Here is an 18,497-nt window from a genome sequence, read left to right on the forward strand (position 1 = left end):
TTATAAGTACAATATTTAGTATGATAAATTTTACCTAAATCATTTCATTTGAGATAACATATAATTTTATATAATATAATAAGTTTTTATTTAAAATAACATTATTTTTTTTTTATCTTCATCTCAATTTGTTTAACTATCGTGCTTCGTTATTAGTCCATCTAGCATTGATGAAGGATTTCACTGCTGGTTTCATTGTTTTTACAGATTTTTGTTTTTTCTTACAGGCTTGCAAGCTATGTGCAGATAATACAGAGTAGAAACGAAAATATTCGTAAAATTCAAAAAATATTGATTAACATAATACTCGGAGACGTGTGGAGACCAATTGGATGCAGGTTGCATGGGAGAAAGAGACATGAAGAAGATGGAAGAGATCTTTGTTCAGAAGTAGGCTAAATAAGAAGAAAAAGAATAACGTAACTCGGATTACAAGCTGAAATACCTTTTTTTTTTTATTATGGAGAGAACGCAAAACGATACATAATTTTCATGTCTCGCATTTTAATTAAAGAAAGTAATGTCTAATTGCATAAATATGCATGATTTGGAGGTTTAAAAAACAGAAAGGTTTCTTATAATTTTCTGTGCGCTGAATCTGAAAATAAGAATGTTGTACAAAAAATTATTTATTTTTTTTAGTATAAATAGCTATAATTCGTCATATTGATAAAATAAGACAATTATAATTGATATTTTGGCTATCAAAAGAAGCGTATATAATTATAAAATAATCTTTTTATATTATACATGTAAATACATAATTTTAATTTGTTGCATTGAAGTCAGGTCTTTTTTTTTATAATGATAATTTTGACCTTTTTTTATACAATGTATTATGAAATATATGTCATTCAACAAATATAATAAACGCAAAAAATATACCATGAGTCACATGGCATAGTGAACAATTCACTTAAAATTGATTGCTACTCATTTATTTATATGGATTTAATTATTTAATTTTGCGACACTCAATCTTAGAATCAACGGATGCTTACACGGAGCTACGATTTTCCCTCTTTAGAAGAAAAATAATCGTTACATTATTAGTCGCTCTCTCCGTTTAAAGGATCATTACGCTTACGAGGGATGCATCCCCAAGATTTCCGAGTTTCAACGGCGCTTACATAATTATTCACCAATTAAGCGGTCGTCAGAACCAGTGGATGGAGCAACCAGTTACGAGCTGGTTAATCAGTCTGGTTAGCTGATTCAATGACGGAACAAAGACAGGCAAAAAGGAGGCAAAATGTGAGGTCTTCGCGAAAGGTTGACGCATAGAGAAAAAATGATACGAAAGCGTAAGAGGCGCGGGCGGCCAGTGAAGAGCTTCTGCCACGGAATGAAGAGAGTAGGACGATTTCGCAACCGCTCTCTCCCAATTCCGCGACTGATCCGGCTTTTTATGTATCGGATGATGCATCGGCAAAATACCAAGGTGTAGAACTGGAAAGATATGCGGATACAATACGTATGACGAATAACATTCGATATTGACGATTGAACATTTTTCAAAAAATTCAGGGTCATTGAATTATTCTGTAATTAACATGAAAGATCTTGAAGCTCGCATTAATATTATGCTGCTAAAATTTCCATAACGCTTAAAAAGGAAATGCATTGAAGAACATATATGCTAAGCCAAAAGTTTGGAAACACTTTTCAGAAATATTGACATTTTTAGGATTATTTATTCAAATATTTATAATAAAATGTATTTTTTGAATAGTAACATTGGTCGATAAAATTTTACTTTTCTTATGTTAAATCAATTTGATAAAAATGGATGTTTCTTATAATATTTAGTTCCTTATAGTATTTTTTTTCGCTGCTTTCAAATCTATTCGCCTTTATGGATAGCGTAAAATTAAATAACAGGCATTTATTCTCCTACTTTTATCTCTTCTGTTTATACATAAATAAATAATTCAAAAAAAAAAAAGATTTAATTTAACATGATTTTCAACTTATAAAAAATTTTATGGGAGTACAAATAAGTTTCCGCCGTTTGCAAAAGATGCCACTAATAAACTATAAATATTAAAATTGTTTGATGTAAAACGACATATCATAAGATTGGACATCCGGCTACACCATAACCTTGAAATATTAGCGATTTTGTATCAGCATCATATTTTTTTTTGTACGAAAATGTCGAGTTTTGAGTCCAATAAGCGTTATTTGCGGAAACTTTTGATTTACTTCTTTAATTTGAAGAAATCTGCAGCTGAGGCTCATAGATTGCTTGTAGAAGCATATGGTGATGCTGCTTTAAGTGAGAGAAGTTGTCGTGAGTAGTTTTAAAAGTTTAAGAATGGTGAATTTGACGTTGAAGACAAAGAATGTAGCGGAAGGCCAAAAATGTACGAAGACGCGGAAATGGAAGCATTATTAGATGAAGATTCGTGCCAAAAAGAACTTGCATTTACATTAGGAGTGACTCAACAAACAATTTCATATCGTTTGAAATCATTGGAAATGATTCAAAAGCAAGGAAATTGGGTTCCATATGAACTGAAGCCGAGAAACGTTGAACGCCGATTTTTCGTTTCGATTTCATGTGAAATGCTGCTTGCCAGGCATAAACGAAAGGGTTTTTTGCATCGTATAGTCACTGGTGATGAAAAATGGATTCACTACGATAACCCAAAGAAGAGGAAATCATGGAGACCACCTGGCCATGCTTCACATTGACAACCAAGCCGAATATTCATGGAAAAAACCCATGTTGTGTATTTGGTGAGATCAGCTTGATGTCGTGTATTATGAGTTGCTCAAACCAAACGAGACCCTTACTGGAGCTCTCTACCGAACACAATTGATGAGATTGAGCCGAGCACTCAAGGAAAAACGCGCACTACTCCAGGCATGACGAAATTATTCTCCTGCATGATAATGCTCGACCACATGTGGCGCCGGTCAAAACCTACTTAGAAACACTCAAATGGGAAGTTCTACCCCACGCGTATTCTCCAGACATTGCTCCTTCCGACTATCACTTGTTCCGATCGATGACCTGTCTGAGCAGCACTTCACATCGTATGAGAAGATACCAAAAATTGTATCGATGATTGGATAGCCTTAAAAGATGAAGCGTTTTTCCGACGCAGTATCCACATGCTATCAGAAAGAAAGAAAAAAAGTAGAGGCTAGCGATGGCCATTACTTTGAATAAAACATTATATATCGTTCTCTCAATAAATGCTTAATTTTTTATTAAAAACGGCGGAAACTTATTTGTATTCCCTAAACAAAAATTAATTATTTTAAATTTTTTGAAAAAAAAACCCTTCATAATGAGCTGTTGTTAATAAAATATATGAAAAAATTGGAGTCCATAGGATAAATTCTAAAATTATAAAAACCAACATAAATAAAATCATCCAAAATCTATTTAATTATCTATTTAACAAAATTATTATTAATTTAGTTTAATTGTTTACTATAAATAATACAAAGAGAATGTAAGAGTCAATTATAAAACTCACAAAAATAAAAAAATTAATGTATAAAATGCATTATAATTAAATTTAAATTTAAACAATATTCATTACATGTTTCGACTACTAGTTTGAGCCATCTTCAAATGTTATAAGAAAGTAGAAATATTATAAAATAAATAATCGCATTGATAGAGAAATTAAGAATTATATAATACATATCTATACTACACGTACTACTTTGTACGGAGGCCAGATGAGCGCTTTGCGTAGAATATCCGAAATTGCTCGCAAACAATTAGAAAATCCATTGTTGGTAATTTCTCAATAATCTGATAAAAATTAAAAAATATAACAAATACATTGAAAAAAATAAATTCCTGATTCACGTATATTTTTATTCTTGGATGCTATTTACTTTCATTTAAATATAAAATGTCCTCTTCAATTATAAATGTTCACTGGCATCAATAATAAATAGATTTATGCAAAGTATATTTTATTCTGTAAAAATTGTATTCTTGTTTCTAAAATCATTTTATGGTTCTAACAACTCAATCGCATTATTTAAAAATTATTTATTCTTGGATTAAGAATGACAAATTTGAAAATTCATCGGCAACAGTGTGTATAAAAGCCCTTCAGTAATATCAAAATGTCGGAAATGCATGTGCAGTGAATGACGATTGACAATGATTTTGTGAGTGAACTTGTTGCATTTGTGGAACATACCTTTAAATGTGATTCAATCTTGAAGGGTGAAAAAATATTCAGCTCGTCCTAATGTTTCTGTTAGTTATATTGTAAATGGAAATGTGCGAACAATCGGCCGACTTTGTTACTGTGATGTGACGTGGAAGAAGTGGTTGCCTATACGCGGGTGGATTTTCCGCGGCGGATTCGCGGATTTGCTATCCACAATTAAATGAGTGAGCAATGAAGTCGCTGCGGATCCGTATGTGTATGCAACCAGCGTTCTCTATCATTATGACAAGATTGACTATTTGCATCCTTATTTGCAGTATAGTTAACGGAGGTATTGATAGAATGATCTCGGCATTTCATTTGCCTTTGAGCCACATTAGTAGAGGGTATAATCCAAATTTGATTCAATTTCCCTTGGGAGTTTTTTCTTGGGAGCTTGTACTTCATGCACATTAGGAGACAGAGCTCGATAAAATTTTCTTAGCCGATTTTCGACTTGGTTCCACCTTCTGCTATTCCGCTCATCTCTCGGCCCACGCGCAGTCCAAAGCCACTCGATTTAGAAGTGTATAACGCTCATAGACATGAGGTCCACTCACTTTGAGCGCTCACGCTATTAACTTCATTCTATACATTTTTTTTCGTTCATTATATAATTAAGAATGAAGCAATATATAAGCGCTCAATCTTACGCGTTGCTTCATTCTATTTTAGTTATGTAATGAACGAGAAAAAAATAGAATGAAGTTTACAATGTGAGTACTCAAAGCGGGTGGATCTCATGTCTACGCGTCATACGTTCCTAAACGTCGAACAGCATCTTTTCTTCCAGATAAAAATTATAGTATTTGCAACAAAAATTCAACACGCAATGTAATAAATATTTATGTTTTTCTTGTTTTTATGATTTATATCCCATACAATATACGTCTACAAAACACAATTAGTTTCTTATTATTATTAATAAATTGATTAATATTAATCAGAAGAAAATTACAAACATATGACTTATTTTTTCCTAATCATAATTTCTAATTTCATCAGAAACTGTAATAGTTTTCATTACAATTTTATTTATGTATTCATGTGAATAACAACAACAATGATGATAATAATAAATATTTCATAAATGAATGTTATTTTGATTATGAGTGTTTAATTATTTATAATACCATGTAATTTCATGAAATTTCATTACAATTAAAAAGTAATTAAAACTAATAACATTAAATTAAAATGAAATTTATAAAAATATTGATATTTTTGTTTATACAATACGTTTTTCAAATTAATAATTATTTTACAAATTTATTTCTTCGAAACTATAGGCCAATAGCTGAAACGAATACATATCGTTTTTCTTTTCGCTTAAGAACAGGCTGCAAAAATGTATCAAAATCCCCCCCTTGGTGGTGTTCCTCTTGTAAGAATCAAATCTTCATTTCATTCACTTATAAAAGAAAAGTATATTGTTTATATAGAATATTTGTAAATGAATTTTAAAAAATTTTGTTAAATTCTGACATCTTGGATCTTATTACATGCGTACGAATATAATATTGTAAGACCGAAATAAAAAATAAATTAAAAATAACAAAGAAAGTAAATATTATCTTCCTAAATCAGTTTTAAAATGATTATTATATATATATTTTCCATTGGGTAAACTAGTGCAACACTGGTGCGTACTGCGCAATGTGTTTTTCCACTGTGAAGACCAGTTCAGTGTTTAATGTTCCATTGACAAAACTGGTGCAAAAAACTTGCACTGAGTTCAACTTTTGCTTCACTGTCTTTGAAGTCAGTGAAAAAAGTCAGTGCAAGTTGAAATTGAAGTTATGTTCATGCTAAGGTATAATATTGTGTTGTGATATGATATTATATTATTGTAATTAATGTCATAATGACATTGGTTAGTTTCAATGTTTTTAATAATTATGCAATAACATTTTTACATTTAAAACTTTTGAAATGTAAAAATGTAATTTAAAAAATGTTTTAAATAAATATAATAAAATTATTTTTTATTGAGTACTTTTTGAGTTATGATGTTTGAAAGTTACAGTACCATCGGCACACTGTGGTATCGATCTGAATATAGGCGATCGAAAATTAAATTTTCAACTTCTTCATTGAAAATTAAACTTTTTGTAAAATAATTTTTATTAGTGTGTAAAATTTTAGAAGTAACAGTATTTTTCTCAAAAGAAAATACAAAGTTATAATTAATAATAAAATTTGAAAAAGATGTTTTATCTTCCTATGGATAAATTAATGAAATAATCAATATGGATAAATTAATGAAATAATCAATATGTCATTGAATAAGATATTTTAAATTAATAATATGCAAATTAAATTATAATATGCAAATTGAATTATTTTTTTAAAGTTAAATTACTATTAAATTTATTTCTAAATAATTATTTCAATAAAAATAATTAATTTTTTTGTAATAAACATATAATTTGACTTTACAAAGAAAGGAATCAAAAAGAATTCACAAATGAGAATGCATTATAGATATTAAATAATGATTTTTTAATTTCTTTATAGAGGAAACTTGCAGAAGCAAGAATTATTAACTTTTATATATATTCATACGCAACAAAAATAACAAAGCAAAAAGGACTCTTTTTACTTCAATATTAAATAACTCGATGAAAAAAAATTATACAGAGATCTATAAAAAAAATTGAAGGTAAAAATTCACACTTTCGATATAAATCGCATTTTTGTGCGATACTTCACGCCATAGACATTTGTAAAATTTGTACAAAATTTTCACATTTGACGTATCCATTTGGATCCGTATAGCTCCATATATAAGATCAGATTAATAGTCAGATGAAATTACCGATTTTGAAAGTAGAGATTTTCAGCTTTAAAAGCTTTTTTAAACGCCTCGTTGGTTTTTTCATTGAATTATTGCTATTTGAAAATATTAAAAATTTATGCAAAAATTTAGTGTGCAAAAAAAATAGGTCACTAAATTTTTTAGGATAAAAAATGTCCCTACGTCTTCGATCATACATTTTTCTAGCTATGTATTTTAGTCACTTATAGATCGATACTCTGAAAAGCTTTTATCACAATAAAAGAAGAAAATAAAGTTCCACAATTTTTTTTACGAGAAAAAGAAATTTCTGTTTATAACAAATTAGATAAAATTACGTACAATTAAATTTTCTTATTTGCTTTGTAATCTGTGTTTTAATACAAGAAAATACAATGCGAACTCTTTATCTTTCTTTACGAAACAACGATTTAAAAAAGAAATAGTTCGCTAGACAAAAAATAATGAAGTGTTACTAAAATGTTTGGAAATGCACAATGAGAAAACAATTCTGTTGCAATATTTCTAATGTTGTTACTTCAATATAATTATTCGAAAAGAAATCTAATCATTAAAAAAAAAATAGCAGAATTCTGGAAGTGACGAAAATAGAATCTTGACAAAACGAAGAGAAAATGTTATCGTATAGTTCCGTTTCATTTACAATAGTATCTGCTAATTCAATAACATTTGTTTTATACATTGCGCTAATTTCTTGTTGCTATTTACTAAATTTTATTCGGGAGATGAAATTGAGGAATCGCCGCGCCCGCGCCGCTCTATACGTTAAGCTTACACTATACTATATGCGCGCGGCGTCGCGGTCACGGCGCTTAAATGGTAAAATATAATCTCGCCATCGGCGTAGAATAGACATTATTCATCACTACATTGGAAGTTTAATGTTTAAAGATAGATGATCACATAAATGGCGAACTCTTACTGGTCCCCGCCCCCCCTCTCTCTCTCTCTCTCTCTCTCTTTTCCTGCCATCAGATAAATTATTCTTGACAGCTATGTGGAAATACGAGAGGAGAACGCAACTCTTCTTCGTACCCACTCGACAGCAGTGGAGAAGGTCAGCCGATAAATTCAGATAAAAGAACGAGCAATTTTCTTCTTGTTAACGCGGCGGTGGCAGTGCTCTCTCTTTCCTTCTCTATCTCTCTCAGATGCCTACGCCGTGAAAAGAACTTCGTTAAACGTTAACGAAAACACGGTCCTCGGACGTGTTCGGGAAACCGGATTTAGAATAGTTAACTTAGAGCTTAGCAAATTCGCGCCATGATAAGTCATTTTGAGGCCTCATCTATAATTAGGTTTGTCCTAAAGCAAAACTTTGTTCGTAACACTTCTAGGAAACGAGCGCGTTTGGCCTCAGATTCTGCCTGCGATGGTCTGCGTTCATTTGTTAACATCATCATCAAGAATTATCTCGGCGGTTGATATCACAGGCAATCTCGGGTTAACGATACGCGTTTTCTATGTGTAAATGTAAATTTAATATGCATTTTATGCTTTATGTATATACGGAATATGACTATGCTTGCTATAAGTTTGATCCTTCTTCAAAAAAAATTGAGAAAGATATGTTAAAGGGGTTTAGCGGAGAATTTATTTTTCTGACATTTAATAAAATAAATTTATTTATACAGAAATGCAGAGAAATGTTCCTTTCTAACTTTGATATATTTTAGTTTGGAATAAAATAAAAGACATTTTTTTTTACACGGACCTGTATGTAGGTCTTTTAAAAGATAAAATTCTCCTTTGATAAAATTCTCCTTTAGTTTTGTTTTTTTTCAAACCTTTGCGAAAATAAAGCATAAAATTAGAAGGAATGTAAGTTGAATGTAAAGAGAGAGTAGCAGAAATGTAAGCAGCGTATGAAACAATAAAAATGAAGAGTAAAATGCTTTGTAAACGTTTTACACTTCATTTACATTTTATTGGTTTAATGTATGCTGCTTAGAACATTTGCTTACACTTCTGTTACTTTGTCTTTACATTCGACTTACGCTCCGATTTGTATTTTTATCCGGAAAGAAACAACATAATATTGTCGAAGTTTTCATAAAAGTTAAATGGTTCCAAGAGTACTTTATAACAATGATTGAACATTTTTTTTACTATTAATAAAGTATTCTTGAAATATTTGACTTTTATTTAAAAAATTTTTTGATCTTATATCGAATTCGTTTCGATGATATTTGCTTCAAAAGAAACTAATTGATTTTTTTCAAAAGATTACATCTCCTAACTGCACGTAAAAAATACGTATTTCTTATTTTAGTTTAGATTATAACATATTAAAACATATTAAAACTCAAAATCAAAAAAAGGCACTTCTCTCTGTGTTTTCTTATTAGGATTCAAGGTTTTACTTATTAGAAGTAAATTTCACTTTGAAACTTCCGATATGAAAATAGAAAATTATTATTTTAGTAGAATTGATTCGGAAGACTTAATTATTTTAACTTTCAATCAATATTAAATAATTTTTTGGAAAATAAAAATTCATAATCAGAATTATTTCATAACAGTAGGCTTACCTGGTAACGTTGATCTGATCAACAATTTCGACAGTGCCGAGACGTCGATATCCGGCGAATAGCATGTCGTTACCCATTAATCCGGAGCCGCGACCGTCAATGGCAGCATATATAATACTTTTGTTTGTTACAAGATACGTGCCCCAATCAATGTTAAATTTTTCCGTCACCTGATACGAATCCGGACCACCGTACCTGAAACACAGACAGATTGCGTGACACAAATCGTTAGAACGCCGATATCTTTCATCGCTCGTATTATTCACAATTTCACGTATAAATTCATTTGTTCATTTTATGTACTGCAAACTTGATTTCATTACAGTTGCATAAATTAGAACAGAACAAATAATATTATATACCTATATTCTTTTCAATTCTTATTCTGAGACGAGTATGTGAAGTTAACACCCCAACTTACAATAGTACTCAGGAATTCTGATTAGAATTCCCGTTTCCTTTTGACTAGACGAAAAGTTCTACACAATGCAACAAATAATTTTTAAGACTGGGTCTATAGAAATAAAATATCCTTATGCTTATTGTTTTATTTATTCAAAATAATCTCTTCTTACTTCAATACAACGATTCAAAAGTGATTCAAATGCATGATCCAGCTCATTTTGTGGTATTGTCTCTAATGCCCATGTTGAAGCTGTTTGGATGATCGAAATGTCTTCGAAAAAGCATTCTTCCAACTTTAATTTCAATTTTTTGGGAATAAAGAGAAGTCACACGAAGCCAAATCAGGTGAATATAGGATGATTGAGTACACAGATTTAATTTCGGGCTAAAAATTGACAATAAATGAATTGTGACATAACGCGTTATCGTGCAACAGCGACCAACTTTCTAGAACTCGATATTCGGAACGGATACGACGGTCATCAAACGCTTCAAAACTTCGAGATAATAGTTGCCATATACATAACTGTTTGACCAGATGGAGAATCTTTATGGATAATTCCTTTGCTATCGAAAAAAACGTAATGAGCATTGAGCGAATGTAATGAGTGACTCTCTATCATCCAAAAATTATGCCACAGGAAAATATTTGATCGACTTAAACAAGCGTCCATACTTGCATCAACCGGAATGTTTCAGATACACTTTTAGTTTTGCGTTGAATTTAATGACCGTTCTTTGTTCCATAAAATTGTTCTTTGTTCCATAAAATGATAAAATTTCAACATCGATTTAAAATTTAGGAAGAAATGTCATAACTTTGTCATTTGTTATTCGATTTGCATAAATTTGGGTACATTTGAAAGAAGAAAAATGTATCTTTCTAATGATCAACAGATGGTGCCACTAATTGCTGAGATATGGCGCCTTAAAAATCTTAAAAATCTTAAAAAGTTTTAAAAATTATTTGTCGCTGTGCATATAATTTATATTGTGTATATAATTTATAACCAGAGAGTTCCGCTTAATAATTATTATTTAATAATTTTTAAAAAATAAGGTGCTAACTTCTTATCGAAAATCGAGATCGAATAGTTCTGAGTGATCCAAGCTTCATTTCGTAAACATCTAGAGTTCCTGATGCATAAAAAAATTTTTTAAAAATCAATTTTTAAATACAATAGTTCTGATTACAGTTCTTGCTTCCTTTCAATGAAATGAAGAATTTTCTGTATTTTTTAACACGAGATTCATTTAATAACAATTTTTAAACAATTTTTTTACTGGAGAGCTAACTTCTTATCAAAATTCGAGATCGAAATAGATAGTTTCGAGCAGCTTAATACAATAGCTTTATTTTGAATAGAGTTCCTAATATATAAAACAATTTTGACAAAATTTATAAAAATATACAAATTTATAAAAATATACAAATTTTTTGAAAATTTTTATACAGTAGTTTTGTTACATGTTAATTGCCACTCTATCTATTTTGAAAAGTTCTCAGCGATTAAAACCAACACAGATCTAATAAAAAAAGAGATATATATTTAAAAGAAAACTCGAAAAATTGATTGTAAAAGCACATATTTCCATGTATAGCCATCCAATCGCTTTTTCTTAATACTTTTCGATAGAACTCGTCGAAAACTGCTTAGAACTCTAATCAGAACTACTGGAACACTTTACAAATTTTTCGACATCGGACTTAGAAAATTTTCAGTGATAGAATTTAAATGCCCTCTATCTTGAAAACCGTTGGTCCTATCGCTTTGTCAACTTATACTTTCTGATAGAGCTCGTCGAGAACTGTGCAGAACTCCAATCGAAACTACTCAATACTCTCAAAAAATTTTCGATGACTTCCCATGACAAATCATTGATCCAATCGCTTTGAGCTAATACTTTTCGACAAAGCTCATTGAGAATTGTCCAGAACTTCAATTAGGACTACTCAATATTCTTAAAAAATTTGCAATGACCCTTCCCATTATGGCGCGTCACAGATATCCATCTTCACGGAATTCGTCGGCACGAGACAACGACTCATACGCACACTCAACATTCACACGCGACACATTATACTCAAACTTTCATATATAGTTAACGAGTAAATATCCTATACATGGATCATCGGATGATTTATGGATGAACGTAGAACAAAGATAAGCGACGAAAAATCTTTTAAAATACAAGATACGGTAAAAATAGAAGAAATACGAGTGGATCGAAACAAGAATAAAGAATGTATTGCATGTACCAGACTTAAGAATTAACTTATTTTCACTCGATTGTACTTTAGACAAAAATTATAAAATGCATTCGAATAATTCTAAATACAAACTAATAAATAAAAAGGGAAAGGTGTGCCATAAATAAAAATAATGCAATCTGTCAAATGGCTGTTGAGGATTGACATAAAAAACTCGCACATCAAAATTATGATCACGTTCGAAAGTTGTTGACTCAAAAAAGAATAAAAGAAAGATGAATATCAAGTACGTGCAAAGACTGTCTTGTAGATAAATAATATAGAGTAAATCAAGAACATCAAGAACATGTGAGTTAGTTCACGCAAACGTGTGCGAACTATCCTTATGGAGACTTCATCCTTAGAAGGCGCGAAGTATTTCTTATTGCTAAAAGAGGACTACTCGAATTATAAGTACGTGTTCTTCATACAATATAAATCAGAAGTCAAACAAAAGATCGCAAGTTTCCTAAAGATGAGAATATAACAGAAAACAAAATAACGACGTTACGCACAGATAATGGTTTAGAATTCGTAAATAAAGAATTATTGATTTCCTAGAAGAAAATGGCATATGTCAGCGGTCCGTAATTTATACTCCGCAACATGCTGAACGTGAAATGAGAATTCGTAGAGACAGCAAGAATCACGCTACATAATAAAAATATGTCGTATTTTGGGCAGAGGTTGTGAATAGCAGTGTTTATCTTGAATAGAACAGATTCAAGTCCACAGAATAACGATTCTCCATTTAAATTGTAGCACTCGAAAGAAGTCACCATGGAAATATTCAAGACTTTTGGATGTAGAGTAGTAGCACACGTACCAAAAGAGAAAAGATTAAAATTGGATGCCAAAAGTAGAGAAGGAATCTTCGTTGGATACAACGAGAATATCAAAGACTATAAAATTTATTTTCAACAAGATAGTAAGATTGAAATCTTAAGTGATATAATATTTTTACTAGAAGAAAGCGAAGCAAAGAAGAAAGTGAATAATATCGGTGTCAAAAGAAGTAGAAGAGGAAGACGAAAACAGTGAACAAACAATATTAAAATATATGGAAATGAAGAATCAGATGAAACGGAATTGACGGACGAAGAAAACTTTAATAGGGGATATGAATCATGTGAGAAACAAGAAGAGTTGTTTCAGCGATATGGGTACATTCTAACGATAGAAAGAAACAAGTTAAAAAAACTATCATTATATTCAGAATGTAGATTTACATTATTGATAGAAGAAGACAAACCACAAACATACAATGAGATTGTATCAGGCAAAGAATCAAAGATGTGGAAAAGAGCTATGAAGACCGAAATAAAAAATGACACCTGGTAGTCAGGAATATAGTCAAGAAGTCTGACAACTGTGAGATCATCAATAGTGAATGAGTATTTAAGAAGAAGAAAAACGAGAAAGGCCTGGTTATTAAATATAAAGCTAGACTAATAGCGAGGGGCTTTAAGCAAAAGAATCCTTTTCTGATACTTACAGTCCAGTAGCGAGATTACCAATAGTAAGAGTATTCTTAGCAATTTGCAATTATTTAAATATACCCGTCAGATAGATGTGTATAATGCGTTTCTATACGGTAGGATAAATATTATGTATGTCGTTGCCACAAGCAAATTTTTTATTGAGAGTACAAATAAGTTTCCGCCGTTTGCAAAAGATGGCGCCACTATAAACTATAGTTAAATAAATAATAAACTATAGTTAAAATTGTTTGATGTAAAACGACATATCGTAAGATTGTGGACATCCGGCAACACTATAATCTTGAAATATTAGCGATTTTGTATCAGCATCAAATATTTTTTTTTTTGTACGAAAATATCGAGTTTTGAGCCGAATAAACGTTTGCGGGAACTTTTAATTTACTTCTTTAATTTGAAGAAATCTGCAGCTGAGGCTCATAGATTGCTTGTAGAAGCATATGGTGATGCTGCCTTAAGTGAGAGAAATTGTCATGAGTGGTTTCAAAAGTTTAAGAATGCTGAATTTGACGTCGAAGACAAAGAACGTAGCGGAAGGCCGAAAATGTACGAAGACGCGGAATTGGAAGCATTATTATTGGATGAAGATTCGTGCCAAACGCAAAAAGAACTTGCACTTACATTAGGAGTGACTCAATAAACAATTTCATATCGTTTGAAATCATTGGGAATGATTCAAAAGCAAGGGATTCCATATGAATTGAAGAGCCGAGAAACGTTGAACGCCGATTTTTCACATGTGAAATGCTGCTTGCCAGGCAAAACGAAAGGGTTTTTTGCATCGTATAGTCACTGATGAAAAATGGATCCACTACGATAACCAAAAGAAGAAGAAATCATGAAGACACCTGGCCATGCTTCAACAGCCAAGCCCAATATTCATGGAAAAAAACTCATATTGTGTATTTGGTGGGATCAGCTTGGTGTCGTGTATTATAAGTTGCTCAAACCGAACGAGACCATTACTGGGACTCTCTACCGAACACAATTGATGAGATTGAGCCGAGCACTCAAAACGCGCCCACTACTACTCCAGACATGACAAAATTATTCTCCTGCATGATAATGCTCGACCACATGTTGCGGCGCCGATCAAAACCTACTTAAAAACACTCAAATGGAAAGTTCTACCCCACCCGTATTCTCCAGACATTGCTCCTTCTGACTACCACTTGTTCCGATCGATGACGCATGGTCTGAACAGCACTTCACATCATATGAAGATATCAAAAATGTATCGATGATTGGATAGCCTCAAAAGATGAAGCGTTCTTCCGACGCGATATTCACATGCTATTAGAAAAATGGGAAAAAGTAGTAGCTAGCGATGGCCATTACTTTGAATAAAACATTATATACGTTCTTTCACAATAAATGCTTAATTATTGATAAAAAACGGCGGAAACTTATTTGTACTCCCAATAATTTAAAAGATAACAAAGTATGTAAACTTAAGAAAACGCTATATGGTCTAAGAAATTCATCAGAAGGTTGGAATAATAGATGAAGTTATGATTGAACAAGGGTTTGTTAGATTAGAGAACGATTATTGTCCATATGTTGAAATAACGAAAATAGAAAAGATTTTCTTACTTTTATACGTAGATGACTTATTAACAGCTGAAGTGAATAAATAAGACATATTAACACTTAAAAAGGAATAAAATAACTTAAATAGTTATTTTTTTAAATAAAAGATCTAGGGAATGTAAGATACCTTCTGGGTATGGTTATTAAACAAAAGATTGAGAAGGGTGAAATTATTTCAAATCAATCAAAATACTTAGAAACAAAATACTTAGAACATTATTGCTAGATATAATATGGAACAATGCAATGTAGTATCTATCCCGATGGATTTTAACCATGAAATGTTAAAACGAGAAATCTGAATCTGCTGAGATAGAACATCGATGTAGGCAATTAATTGGTATTCTGATGTATGTAATGTACATGACCAGATCTTAGTAATGCGATATATTAAGCAGATATCAGTCATATGCGAGTAAAGAAAATTGGCAAGTATTGAAGCGCGTTTTAAGATTAATATATTAAATTAATATATTAAAGGCACGATAAATTTAAGTTTAGTTTTCAAATGTAACATGATGAAAGAGAAGTGTATCATAGGTTTTATTGATTCCGATTGAGCCAGTGATAGTATTGACCGTTGATCAACAGCGGATAATATCTTTAAACTAATAAATTGTTCTGTTTCATGGGCTAATAAAAAACAATCCACAAATAGCTTTGTCATCCACTGAGACGGAATATACAGTGATGAATTTAGCAGTAAGTGAAGCATGTTGATTTAGGTCTCTATATAAAGATTTCAAGATTTCAAAAGAATTTTGTGTGTGTTATATATAACACACTATATGAGAACTATATAAGAATAATCACACTATATAAGAATAATCAATCCGCAATTTGAGTAAGCAAAAATTCAGAATTCCATGAGCGTTTAAAATATTATACGTCGACATAAAATATCATTTTGCAAAAAAAAAAATCAAAGAAAAGGTTATAAAAATCAACTATATACAAACAAATGACCAAATAGCAAATATTAACCAAGTTTCTGGGAAGAGATAAATTCATTAGATTAAGAGAAGCTTTAGGCGTAATATAGCCATGTATATTAATGGTCTATTATTAACAAAGAATACGTATATCAGATTAGTCAAACAATCTAGAATTGAAAAAGGTATGTTATAGAAATGATAGATTGTTATTTTGTTTTAAAAGAAAAGGGCGCTCGTATTAATTTTAAGCTTCGTTTCCATATTGACTTTCATGTTCTGCGCATGCGATGCGCCGTATAGTGTACGTTTTTCTTTTATAATATCTTTTTATGTCGGCTTTTTAGCTGTATCTACATTTGTTATAAGTGTATCGTTCTCCCGACAGTTAGTAAATAATCGTAAAAAGTAATAAAGGCACGTGAAATAAGTGAAAATAAGCTATGTGCATTATAAAATAAAATAAAATAAAAGCACTTCATGTACCTTTCATTACTTTTTGTGATTATTTATTGATCGTCAAGGGGAGATAAGCATAGTTTTCGTCCATTTTTACAAATGTTTTAAAGCAATCTCATCATTCTGTTTTATTCAAATTGTCTTTATTTATAAATGGCAAGTAATAAAAATTAACGTGTTTCTCGCTTCTGATGTCACGATTCAATTCAATATAGTTGTGGTGACTACTCAGAAACTTTAAGTTTTTTTGTGTGCCTTAAGGGCTATAGATAAAATTTCTGTAACGGTAATCACAAGACAACTTAAGCCAATGAGCCAATCAGGATATTGTTTTCTACGGAAAACAATCTAACGGAAATAGAAATAGCAATAGACTTATCCATAAGGCAAATTACAATCGGTTGAAATTTGTCATAAGTTATTTTAACCTAATCTTAAATTTACGTTTTATATCCACTGAGAAATGATAATTGATAATCGATATTGAATCGATTTCGAATTAGATGATTTCGATGTCAAATTGACATTGATTTGATGTCGATTCTATTATCATTTCTGACTGGATAGTTACCAGTGATACAGTAACAGAAAGGAGAATGCCCATAGTACAGGAAAATTTTTGTCTTAAGTGCCATTTCATGCTGACGCTCGACGCTTATTTTCAGCGTCAAAATAGGTCATGTGAAAATTGACGCTTGATATTCGTCAATTTCTCACATGACTTATTTTGATGTCAAAAATAAGCGAGTATCGGCATGAAAAGGCATTTTTAGAGATGAAACTTCTGAAATCCATAAATTCATTTAGGGTATGATGAAGACCAATACCAAATTTTACTTTTTTATCAGCAAGAAAAGTTGAAAAAATTATATTTGAAGTTTCAGTGACGACGCGGTGGCGAGAGAGACAAAGAGCGAGGCAATGAGCAGAAGGAGAAAGCTCGCTGGCGTGCCTGATTGAGAGGTTCCAATCCAGGTTCAAATCCTGGCTGAGATAATATTTTTCGCAATAAGTTTTTATTTTCTTTCTTTCTAATCTAATTTAGGGAGGATAAGCGTTTCAAAATGATTGTGTTGAAACCAAAAGTTACCGGCGCGCAATCAAATCTGGAATAAATTGATTTAATAAAAGAATATATAATGTATTATTTAAAACATCCAATTTTGACCAATTTTGAGTTTCTTTCTCGTTTTAATGTATTCACGCGGTCGAACTTAAAATTGTTAAATGATTTTTTCAACTTTTTTTGCCGATAAAAAAGTGAAATTTGGTATTAGGTGATAAATTTCATCATACTCTAAATGAATTTATGGGTTTTAGAGGTTCCATCTCTATAGCAATCTTCCTATACCGTGGCACAGTGCATACAGTAGCGCAACTCTCTGTTGATACTTTTGATGTTAGTGTTGGCCAAAAAAAAATAGGCATGTGTGAAATAAGTAAATCATCTAGCGTTACTACGTTATCACCTAAACTTTTTTCTCTTTTCATCCTTTTCGCTCTGTCAAAACTCCTCACAAAATTCACAAATTTATTCGCGTCGCATTCCAACCAACACGTTGTAGTGAGTAAGAGTTATTGTAGGAGCATGTTGGAGTATATTAGAGCATGTGACGCGAATAAACCTATTATTACAATGAAATAATCTAAGCTTTATGAAAATTAATAAAAATAAATTATAAATATATTGAAAAATAAAGAAAAATGTAGAAAAATTAGGGATTATTAAAAAATGTATATTTATATAGAGAAATATTATGTAATTGTAAATATATGCTATGAAAATATTATTGTGAAAAAGCCGATATAACAAAAAAAATATATA

At 31.0% G+C, this 18,497-nt stretch overlaps 1 protein-coding gene across 1 annotated transcript in view; it reads right to left on the reverse strand.

The window, feature by feature from the left end:
• The window catches only part of LOC108693596 (venom dipeptidyl peptidase 4-like), a 48,383-nt gene that overhangs the window by 17,198 nt on the left and 12,688 nt on the right, over positions 1-18,497 (reverse strand). The window contains exon 3 of the mRNA XM_018202631.1: positions 9,537-9,731. Coding sequence (XP_018058120.1) covers positions 9,537-9,731 — 195 coding nt within the window. The remainder of the gene's footprint in view (positions 1-9,536; positions 9,732-18,497) is intronic.

The sequence above is a fragment of the Atta colombica genome, unplaced genomic scaffold (assembly GCF_001594045.1).
Source record: "Atta colombica isolate Treedump-2 unplaced genomic scaffold, Acol1.0 scaffold94, whole genome shotgun sequence".
Classification (NCBI taxonomy): Eukaryota; Metazoa; Arthropoda; class Insecta; order Hymenoptera; family Formicidae; genus Atta; species Atta colombica.